Below are 12,435 nucleotides of genomic sequence, written 5' to 3'. Positions count from 1 at the left end.
CTTAGTTTAAAAAATGCTCTACAACTTTTTTAATTTTAAGTGGCAGCAATCTGATTCCATTTTGGTTTAGGTGGAGCCCATCCTTCCTGTATAGGTTCCCCCTTTTCCAAAAATTTCCCCAGTTCCTAATAAATCTAAACTCCTCCTACCTATACCATCGTCTCATCCACGCATTGAGTCCCTGCAGTTCTGCCTCTCTAACTGGCCCTGCGTGTGGAACTGGAAGCATTTCGGAGAATGCCACCATGAAGGTCCTGGACTTTAATCTCTTACCTAGCAGCCTAAATTTGGCCTCCAGGACCTCTCTCCTATCCTTCCCTATGTCATTGGTACCTACATGTACCACAACCACCAACTCCTCCCCAGCGCTACACATGAGCCTATCTAGAGGTCTTGAGAGATCCGCAACCTTCACACCAGGCAGGCAAGTCACCATGCGGTTCTCCCGCTCATCGCAAACCCAGCTATAGACATTTCTAATGATTGAATTGCCCATTACTAATACTTGTCTCTTCCTAATAATTGGCATTCCCTCCCTCAGAGAGGTATCCTCAGTGCGACAGGATATCACATCATCACCTGGAAGGAGGGTCCCAACTATGGTATCATTTCCTTCTGCAAGATCTTCAGTTCTGGAGGGGTGGGAGCGATCATGGCTTTAAGCCATCTTTGCGCCTTCTTGATCCTGGGTTACTCTGAGAGATGGAGACATCCCTGGCATAACACAGAAAGCCCTTTGGGCCTGACTAAGGCCTGGTCTACACTGAAAAATTAGACAGACCTAGCTATATCACTCCAAGCAGTGAAAAATGCTTCACGCTGTGCGACCCAGTTATTGTATATAGATACTGTAGATGCAGCTTGGTCGATGGATTAACTACATCAATGGAAAAACCCTTTCCGTTGATGTAGGAAGCATCTACATTATGACAGCACAGCTGCAGCACTAGACACACCCTCAGTTATGGCAGCCTCCTGGGTCTGCCCTGTGAGCTGCAGCACTGCCCAGAATTTCCATAGTTATATGCATGCTGTGACCCTTCCCCCAATACACCTCTCCTGACCAGAGCCCCATCCCACTCCTATTTCAGGATTTGCAAAGTGCTCCTCAGAGGATAGCCTTACAGCTATCTTCTGCAGCGCCTCCCTGGCCAGATATAGAGATTTCAGAGCCCTGTCCCTTTTACCTGGCTTAATGAGGATGGGATAGTATGAGAATCTCACCCTAAGAAATTAAGCTAAGGTATGTGGGTTTGGTTTTTTTGTGACATTTGAACTATTTTAGGTTCAGAATTAATCCTTAGCACCTGGCATCTTCAAAGCAGTTTACAAACCCATTAATCTCAAAACCCCTGTCAATTCCTATTTTTCACATAAAAAAGCTAGAACAGAGAGGTTATTGTATCTGATTTTCAGAGTGGCTAAGCACCCACAGCTCCAATGTAAGTAAATGGGAAATGCAGGAGCTCAGCACCTTTGAAATCAGTCTCTAGGGATATGTCTAAATTAAAATGATGCTGCGCCACAGCAGCACTTCAGTGTAGATATTACCAATAGAGTACATGACGGAGGTAAACCACCTCCCCAGAGGGGGCAGTTAGGTTCCATTGTGCTAGCACTGTCTACACTGGGGGTAGGCTGGAATAGTATGTCTCTCAGGGTATGGATTTTTCACACCCCTAAGGGATGTAGCTCTACCAATATAAATTCTTAGTGCAGACCAGGCCTACATGACTTGCCCCAGACCTTATAACAAGTAAGTGACACAGAAATTTAGAACTTAGAAGTTCCTGTCTTCCAGCCCATACTAAATCTACTAACACACATTATGGTTCCAGAGAGAGCCCCTTCAATATACTTGTTTGAAGACACCTTTGGACAACATACTGTAAAGAACTTAAATGCTTAAAACAATTATATAGTCTGTATTTGATTACAAATACAAGATTAGACATTCTATAGTCTTAAGAATCCACAAGAAAAACACGAAGTAGAAGAATTTGAAAAGCGTAATTAAAAATGAAAACCCCTCTGCAACCACTGAGAACTACAGCTTGCTAAAACGCAGAGTCCAATTTCTGAAATGACACAGAGCTTAAGCTGAAATCTCATTTGTTCCGAACACTGGTATATAATTAATGTCAGTTTTAAAAATGGAAACTGGATTACAAATGGAGGGTTAAATGCTCCAAAATAGTTGCTTAAAAATGCAAGAAAACAAACCAAAAACGCCCAACCCTCCACCACTCAGGTAAGATGACGACACATTGTTGAACGGGATCCTCATGTTCTAAACTTAATTGTTTTTGTTTTCAACTATGTAAATCCTACCATGCACACTGTTCTGTGTCTGCATGACCTTTAGATCCATGCATCTCTAATACAGACTCTGGACATGTATACTGCTTTTGACCATTTACTCATACCATGTGCTTGCATAATTGCAAAACATAATTTAAGATATTAAATTTATGCATTAACGTCAGCTAAGTGAGAAAGTCATGGAAATTGTGGGTCTGAATCCAGGTTCTACAAAGCATCTGAAAGTTCCATATAAAGAGAAAATCCTGCAATAACTCAAAAAATCTCACAAACTATAACATGGGAATCTAACACTTCACGAATTCTGAGACAGCAACGAATGTCTCTCATCTGAATAAGTGAAAGTATTGGAGTACTAACATTTTGAAAACTTAACAGTCTTAATATGCATTATGAGTATTTTCTCTCACTATTCCTAAGTTCAGTTGTAAGCAGAGCAGCAATATAACTTGATTTTGAATTGTAGAGACAAAATATAGTACATTCATATTTATCAACACAGTCTACATTTTCTTGGTAACACATATGTAAAACAGCTACAAATCAAAATGTTCCTCTCCATTGTACCTTTCTCTTTCATGTAGTTTTAAATACTTCATACTCATGTGTCATTATGGAATATGAGTGGCTCTGTAAATAACTAAAGTTAGAAACACCTAGTCACCAAAACAAAATCTGCATTGCATTTCAAAAGCAGGAAATAACATATGCTGGCTGTGTCTCACCGGTAGCCAATACATCCTGACCATTAGGTTATTGAGAAAACTAAGGAAAATGCTAAATAGTTGAGCACAACACTCTGTAGTTGCCTTCCTGATATCACCAACATATCAAATAGTTAGACAGAGCAGTAAGATGTTCTCCACAGTATAGGTAACCAATGTTAAATCTGATACTGTAATTTAGGTTCCTTGGTTGTCATGTTTATTCTGAGTTTATTAACATTTGCTCCTCAGCATGAGTAATATTTTGCATTGGGTGTCAGGAATTGTATTACTACTATGTTTGGTACATATTGTCTGGTTCAGCCAAAGAAATAAGTATATAACATATAGGTTTCATGTTAAAACCTGAAATATAGAATTTGATGCACAACAAGCATATTATGTAAGAGCACCAAAAGATCACCTCTTAGAAATCTAACCTTTACATAATACTAGAATTCAAAATGAGAGAAAACATTCATGTACTTGTCATATTTGACTATGTGCCTATTATTGTTCTTTGCATTCCAGTAGTGCCTAGAGTCCCCAGCTAAGACTGGGAACTCATTGTGCTAGGCAGTCTGTAAACACATAGCAAGAGACAGTCCCTGTGTCAATTAATATAAAATGCATGAGGCAATACTGTCACTAGGTGTTAAGTGTGATGATGGAGGTGACAGGGCTAGAAGAGGGGAGAAAGAAAAAAACTGCTTTCATTCCCCCCCCCCCAACCCCCGGAGACAGCAAAACAGCGGTGAAGGTGTTTGTGATCAGTTCTTCCTTCCCAGACATACCCACTGCATTTGTCCCTTAAAGACACATCAGTCTCTCATGTAGGTTCACCTGTTGCCAGCCCCAGCCATTTGCACTCTAAATACGTGCACACTTGGGGTATGTTTATACTGGAATTAGACAACTGCAGCTGGCCTGTGCCAGCTGACTCAGGCTAAGGGGCTGTTTAATTGTGGTGTAGATGTTTGGGTTCGGGCTGCAGCCTGAGCTCTGGGACCCTCCCACCTCACAGAGTCCTAGAACCCGGGTGCCAGACTGATTGAACATCTACACGGCAATTTAACAGCCCCTTAGCCCGAGCCCTGCGAATCAGCTAGATCCCCTCACTGCTCTGCCCTTGGTCACACAACCACTCCCTCCATATTGCCGTAGGCCCTGAACCTCTGGGCCCGCCTATTGCATGCACACTCCTCTCTCTGCCACCAGATAACATTTTACACCTTGACACAGTTCTCCCCAGTGAAGGGCAGAAACAGAGTAGTCTGGTTCTTGCTTCCCTCTGTTGCAAGAGATTATCCTTCTTTATTTAAAAATCTGGGCTTTTTGTTTTGAGTTGAGCTCAAATAACCTGAAGTAACATTTGATGTGAATAAGGATAAGGTAAGAAAAGAAAGAAAAAATACATGGAGTTTTTTATAGCTTCACTTCTTTTTTGAGTAGGTGTAGGCTGCACCAATATAGAAAGAAGTATTCAATGTCAAGCTATAAATAGCTCCTGCTGAGAGCATAATAGCTCTGCCTCCACAGAGCACAGACAATAAACATCACTATTAGAGTTATACAGTTCAGGAGCAAGAACATTTAAACAAAAAGGGTTCTCATTCCTACCACAAATCCAATAAAGGAAATATTTACACCATACATAAAGTATGTTTACAGCGTAGAGCCACATTTTGAATAAAAAGACCTGCCTATTGAAGTTGTAAATATCTGATGTTTTATTCACTTTAGAATCCTAGTTCCAGGAAAATAATGTCATTACTTTTGAAATATACAGCTATTCATTAAGACATTTTATTTGTTAAAGAATTACCATATTTGTGACATGGACAATTCCTACAGCTCCACATTACATATTCACCATCGTTATAAAGCGCACAATCAAAATTAATTTTACGGAAAGGCATAATTAATTTGTTTACAATTATTTAAGGGAATGGGTGGAAGAAAAAGGAAACATTTACTGATGCAAATCTCAGCTTTTTTGTTCATTAGTCAAAATATAGCTAACTACTGTATACCACCTTATTTGTGAATCTAATGATTAAAGGTGTTAGATGGAATTGTATTTGAACAAGAGAGACTATGAAGTTCAGACTGTTTTATTTCACGCATGTGATATGCACAAATAGACAAGAGACACCATGTCTAAGCCCAATACAAAATAAAGTAATAGAAGATGCAGACATTTACATAAAATCAAATCCTCACAACTTTCTTTTAGGTCATGTATAACTGACAGGCTGCAAAATGCCTGACCCAGCCACAAAGGAAGTATTTGCCTAGATTGATAGCACTTCTGAAATTAGATGGTCCAACTAAAGCATAACCACTCCCATTAACTCTACTACAAACTGTTTTCAAGTTTCAATTAGTATTCTTCCTGTGAACTGCGTGCTTTTGAAGTGAAATGTTCAGGCCAAATACATGAACATTTAAAAAAATGATCCATGTTTCAAGCAATTTTGTTTTCAAAGTCAGAAACCGTCTGGAATTTGCACTGCTGTTGCTTTCAAAAGTAAAAGGTTTATTTTGGAAGTCACATATATTTTTAAACAATGAGGCATGTGGCTCCTGAAATACAGTAAAGGATTTTAGATTAATTTTCTAGTTTGGGATCCAGTGATAAACAGGCAAACTGCATATACTCATATATGAATGCTCCTGGGCTGTACTGTGACTGCACTGTATTTACAAAGAAAAAGAAATGCTGTTTGCCAGAAAGCTTACCTTTCTCTCTTTTAGTAGCTGTCTGTAGCCACTTTCACCCAGGGACAGTAGTGTAATGAGGACATCTAAGGAAGGAGATGCTGATGCTCTTCCTGAAGCAATGATATACAGATTATTTTAATTCTCTCTCATTTTATGTGTGTATATATATATATACACACACACATACATACACACACATAAAATGATATATATCACACATTCATCTTTGTGAAATAACTGCAGAGAACTTGAATATCTGCTTCATATAGAAGCATATATTCAAGTTCTCTGCAGTTATTTCACAAAGATGAATGTGTGTAATCTGTCAAAATATATGTCTATTAATATATATATATTTTGACAGATTACACGCACTCATCTTTGTGAAATAACTGCAGAGAACTTGAATATCTGCTTCTATATGAAGCAGATATTCAAGTTCTCTGCAGTTATTTCACAAAGATGAATGTGTGTATATATATATATACACACACACACACACACATACATACACACACACACAAGCAGATATTCATGTTCTCTGCAGTTATTTCACAAAGATGAATCAATCTGTCAATTATTTACCTGGGTACATCTTGCTGATATCCTGGATGAAGGAATCATTGAAGCCAGCAATGACAGCACCACCTACTGGAACCATAAAATTTTTGTCCAAACTCTGGATGAAAGCATCTATTCTACCTACTCGAGCACCCTAAAAACAAAAAAACAAAACAAAAACAACACAACCACCCCACACACATGTACACATTAGGAACAAGTGTTTGACAGCATCCAATTGTATTATGTGTAAAAGCAATGGACAGCAAGTTACATTAATAAAACTCTCATAGAAAATACATTAGAGCTAAAACAAAATTAAAATGGTTAAGTTCCTTTTCTCAGTAGTGTTTACTAAGAACATGGTTGCATTGCTACATATCACCACAGGTTCATCTATCTGTAATTCTACTATTAATCCCTATTTTGCAAGGAATTGAAACACTGAACTAAGTTGAAGTCTTACACAATGCGGTACATTTTCAAAGTACTGCATGGATTTTTAACTGTATAACTCCTATAAAAGTCAGTAACCCACAACATTTCAAAAGTTTACCAAATTGAGTCTCAATCAGGGATTATATTTATATATAAAAATGGCCACGGTGTAGCTATGTTTAATTGAGAAAACAGAGTCTTTTCTCAGTGCAGATATATAATTCCCATTAAAACCAGTGGATGATTGTGGGAGAACACTCAATCACTGTCCTTACCAAGATTTCAGTTAGTTGTATCATGTAAGATTGCCTATAATATGAAAATGCAAGTAACTCCACTACTGCAAATGGAGTCAAGTTCCCCTCAATAAAACAAACTGTCATTATAACCAGGGGGCTAAGTATTCTCCAAGACACAGGATGTAAATACTGCATCAAGGCTCCGTTTTCTGAAGCACAAATCCTGTGAATTCAGAGAAGTCTTATGGTCTGTGTTATGCAGGAGGTTAGACTAGAAAAAAATCACAATGGTCCTTTCTGGCCTTTTAAAAGCCACAAATTTATGAATTCTCCAGTTAGCTGAGACGTCTGTAGCAGCATGAAATCAGTATAATATACTCAAGCACACAATTTATTTATATATTAAATCAAGCTACATGAATGTTACTAGTATCTGTGACAATAACAAAACATAGAACATGTATTGTCACTTCTGTTTTTTAAACAGCTGTTTGGGTGGTGAGTGGGAGGGAGCCAATGAGTTGGCAGTGTTTTGGTGCGGAGATGAATGCCAGAGGTTTAACACCTGCATTTAGTTGGGGGAAAGGGAAAAGTGGGGCAGTTGACAGGGTACTGGGAACAGGATCACTCCCCTGCTTCAAAAAAAAAAAAAAAATCTAGTTTTTTTCCTTCTCATCCTCCCATTCCATTTTGGTTTGTTGGATCCATCCTTCTAGCATTTATTTTCTGGCATTCATCATGGTACCTATGAACAATCCATTAGTCTATTAGTAATGAGTGTGTACAAGTGTGACGGGGTACACTTGCTCTGCACTGGTACTGTGAGAATTTACTCTACTCTCCGGGCTGAAGAGGCCACACCCCTGCGGCCCTGCTGGGCATGCTCCAGCTGGAGACTAGGTATAAAAGGGAGCAGCTCAGCCCATTCAGGGCTGACTGTTGAAGAGAGAAAATGCATGCTGCAACTCCAGCCTATGAACTGCAGAAGACCCAGATGGCAGAAGCCAGGGATGCTGAGACTCTGAAGGATGGCCAAGGAGTGGCGGCGATGTTGGGAGCTTCACTGACTGGGGAGCCCAGAATCCCTGGCATCAGGAACCAGGTAGGAAGTAGCTCAGGGAGAGAAGTTGTGGTGCTGAGTGAGGTCAGCATGTTTTGAACGGATTCCCTGCTGACTCAGTGGTGGGCATACTTGCCACTCACATGGCCCTGAGCTTGGACATGGTGGAGCAGGGAGGGCCCAGATCCCCCTACCTGGCTGTCAGCCACCCTGGGGTGGTGGCCCACATTTTTGACTGTGGCCGCTAGGCCATGCGGCCCTGAAAGAGGGTGGCTTTACTGACTGTGGCTGCTAGGCTATACACCCTGGCTGAACCGGGAAGCCATATTCACTTGGACCATTAGGTCCCACACCCTGACTCTGGCCATTGGGCCACACAACCTTGAGAGAGTAGCCACACTGACTTTTACCACTAGGCCACACTACCCCAAGACAAGGGGTGATCGGAAGGATGTGACTGTGGGGAAATAATTACCCCACCCCAAGAGGGCATGAGGCGCACTTGCCTTGTGACAACATGGATAAGCAGGTGCCCTGGGAACTTCATGTAGCTTCCCCTTCCATCGATATCTATCATTACATTGGAGGGGTGGAATGCCCCAACTTCCCAATATCTTGAGGATGATAGTGGTTTGGGACCCTTGAACTTTTCCCAGGGCCCATGATTCTCCAAGACATCCCTTACCATTGACAAATTCTGCCACTGTTATCATGGAACGCATTGGCTCCTAAATATACCTTAAAATTAATTTCCTCCTAGATTGTATAATTTCTATTGAAGAAAAGAGATTTCTTTTGTTAACAAACTCTGAAATAATGACTTCAGTTAAATGTTTAAGATTATATCATAAGAAATATCTAGCTACAAGCCAGAAAGAAATGCACAGCCCAATACACTAATGCACATAATTGTGCTTTTCAGTGTTTCTTGACAAGATTATCATTACAAATGATTTTTTCCATTTGAGTTGACACAGGAAATTAAGTTTCTTAACATTCTGATCATAAGTTTAGCCTATAATAATATAGTTTCTCTGATAAGAAACCCTCATTAGCTGTAGGATAATACTCAGCAATTACACAGCCCATCCATGTGAAAATCAAAATGCTTCACAAACAATTACATGTCACAAAACCACTATAATGTAGGTACAATAAATATCAAGTAAACTATAAAACATCAGAAATTTTTTTCCATCCTCATGTCTCAAATATGTTTTGCCAAGGGCCTTCAACCACTCAAGAGCACATAGCAGCCATAATCTCACTTCAAATGTTTTTATTTAAAAAATTAATGCTTGTGAAGATTAAACAATATAATTTTATTAAAGGGTCATCATCAACCTGAAATCTAGGGTTTTTTTTTAAAAAAATAGTAGTTTCAGGCATTAGACCCAAAGTAATATCCCTTATCTGTGCCTGTGGGTTTTTTTTGGAAAAAATAGGGATTGTAAAATGTTTTCCTCTATCCTGCTGATGTGTGAGAACCAACACAAAAGGGAAATATTAGAAATGATACAAAAAGTGCTGTCAGATGTTAAACATGCTGAAAGATGTATTTTCCTCTAATCTTTCAGTTATAGCCAGATTAGACGTTTGTAACAGTCAGTAAAACATTTCTCAGAAAGATTTAAGTTGACAGTGTCCCTTTCAAACAAGGAATTTCCATGAACTTCTAGTAAAAGGACTGTTATCAAAATACCTAAAGACCTCAGTCTGTTCAATCTACACTTCTGAAGGTGCTGTTGACCAAAAAAAAAAAAACACATGTAGATTGCAACTACTGATAAAAGGGTTTTAACAGCTTTATTGCTGATGCTGCATATTAGGAAATGTCCATTTAACAAACAATTCTCCCAAAACAGGCATTTTTTTTAAAAAGTAGCATTATAACAAAGTAGAAAGAAAAGGAGTACTTGTGGCACCTTAGAAACTAACAGTCTCTAAGGTTCCACAAGTACTCCTTTTCTTTTTGCGAATATAGACTAACATGGCTGCTACTCTGAAACAAACAAAGTAGCTTATCCAGTATCAGTCAGTTGTTCCTCTCCCTGGAACAGTTTGTAGCAATAAGCAAGGATGAGGTGGACATTGGTAAGATGTTGTGGCACTTCTGTCATATTCCTTCAGCCACCTCAGAAGTGCATCAGGAATAAGGTACCTAATAATTCACATCCTGAAGAGGTCTTAATTCCTATTCAATTACAGTCCACGATTTTAAATATAATTGTTCTAATAAGTTTAGGAAGCAGTTTTAAGAAGACATAAAACATCCTTCCACTATGAAAAGTATTTCTTAATAAAATGAAGCAAAGATAGGGGAAAATGTTATGTTCCAGACAGTAGAGAAAAGGTGAGCATATATTTATTTCTTCCAAGTCTCTCTCTCACTTTAAAAAAGGATTATCCTTTTGTGGTTCCGTCCCCCACTTTCAGCAGCAGTTTGCTTGACCATCTGCCAATTTTAACTCACTTTCTTCTATAATAATGACATCTGGAATACTGAAAAGCTTCCATCCTAATTTTTACACTAGAAAAAGAATCAGAAGCAGCTGGAAGGGCCACATACTGCTTGGCATTTTGAGAAACAACAGTTTGGAACTCTCCTCCCCCCCAACCCCTTTCTTTTCCTTACTCTTTCCTCTACTACCTTGCCTTTCCTCAGCCTCAAATTCACATGGTGCATTACCTTTGACAAATTATTTATATATACTTTATTGATTTAGCATCACCAATACCCTGAAGTCTCTTCCATATTTTTGACAATTAAAAATCCCAAGTTTTGTGGGAAATTATTTTTCTTCCTGTTCTTTCAATTTTACTTTGTATGTTTCTGATTTTGTAGTGTGAATAATAATCAGAAGCTAATGAATATTACTTCAAGCCCCTAACTATGAGAAGTTGTGGGGAGTCCAAATAACCCTTCAAGAAAACCCTTTTTAGTCTGAAATGTAGGAAGGTTGCTGGAAACCAATTCTGCTCAATCTGGCCCACTTGACTTTGTCAGCAGGGGGAAGCAGCTCTGAAAAACTACTCTGTCCTTTGAATCTGCTCAGACATGCAAAACTGCCTGGGATTAGATTCAAGTCTGCAAAAACATTTGACAGAATGTGCCCATGTTGTGCATTTTGTAGTTCTAGATAACTGCATATCAAAGGTTAATATAAATATATCATTTTAAAAAGTCTCATTTGAAATACAAGCCTCATACCTCCTGGATGAGATGCATACATTTTGAAGACTGAACTCCATATGCATTGTTGACAATATGAGGAATGTCATAATTAGAACAAATCACAGCCAGTTCTTCCAGTCTACAAACATAAAAGTGCAAATTAGGAAAACACTTATAACCGAACACGAAGTTATGGTATGAGTCAGGCCATTTAAGGACTAATTAATACAAGAAGATCAAAATGGGGGCAAGTGACGGAAAAGGAAACTTCTCCACAATTATATTAGGGTACACTGCAACTGGGAGTATGCCTCCAGCTGGGTAGACAGATACATGCTAGTTCTCCTTGAGCTAGTGTACTAAAAATACCAGTACAGACCTCCGAGCATGGGCAGTGGCACAGACTAGCTGCTCGAGTACAGGCCCACCTGACTTCCTCAGTCCTAACTCAGGTAGTTAACCTGCACTACAAAGTCCACACTGCTATTTTTAGCATACAAGCTCAAGAAGAACTAGCGAGTCTCTGTCCACCGAGGCTGGGAGGCATGCTCTCAGCTGAGAGTAGACATACTTTAGTATTACCATTGTGACCTGATAGTTAAATGGAAAGGTTTTTTTGTTAAACCAACATTCCTAGTTACCTATACCCACTCTCTAACCTTTTGGGTTGGGCTCAAATTTTTCATGCTTAACCTTGATTCCAAAGAACTTTTTAGTAAAAAGCACCCCCGCAAAAAACTATAATTGGAGTTGCAAATATGGTTTTTTAAAGCATGTTTCAGCTTACTGTATTTTTTTCAATTTATAGCACTAAGCCCCACAAAGGGTTTGACTGAAGTTTCAAAATTTGTGTGGGGAATGAAATGTCTAAAGAGATTGGAAGTAGCACAGGATAGGGAACGTTTCACCTTTAGGTTCCCAGTTCAATCTAACCCAGCTGGGTAGTGACTAAAGTTGTTACCCTCTGATAGCTATTGAGTGGCCTATGTTTAATGGGTTGGTAGTCTCAGTACAAACCTTAGTAATCATATTTCAAAAACCACCAGCACCTTTGACATCCATTGGTGCTCATCTGCATGCTAAGCAGAGACCAAGGAGTAACTTGGAATGGAAGTAACTCTGTCCTCTTGACAATACAAATGGTTCCTCCAGAAGAGGAGAGAAATACTGACAGATCTAGGACGAGAATCATGCACTCCTGCTGCTCATACT

General features: G+C 39.2%; 1 protein-coding gene across 2 annotated transcripts in view; it reads right to left on the bottom strand.

Moving 5' to 3' along the window:
- SEPSECS (Sep (O-phosphoserine) tRNA:Sec (selenocysteine) tRNA synthase) overlaps positions 1-12,435 on the bottom strand; it is a 48,220-nt gene that overhangs the window by 20,051 nt on the left and 15,734 nt on the right. For both annotated transcript variants that reach the window (XM_084625972.1, XM_084625971.1), the window contains exons 6-8: positions 11,260-11,362; positions 6,336-6,465; positions 5,769-5,860 (exon numbers count right to left, since the gene is read on the bottom strand). In XM_084625972.1, the coding sequence (XP_084482098.1) occupies positions 5,769-5,860; positions 6,336-6,465; positions 11,260-11,362 (325 nt within the window). The remainder of the gene's footprint in view (positions 1-5,768; positions 5,861-6,335; positions 6,466-11,259; positions 11,363-12,435) is intronic.

The sequence above is a fragment of the Lepidochelys olivacea genome (assembly GCF_965140295.1).
Source record: "Lepidochelys olivacea isolate rLepOli2 genome assembly, chromosome: 4".
Lineage (NCBI taxonomy): Eukaryota > Metazoa > Chordata > Testudines > Cheloniidae > Lepidochelys > Lepidochelys olivacea.
The sequence above is the reverse complement of the archived record's forward strand: the minus strand, read 5'-3'. Positions and strand labels throughout refer to the sequence as shown.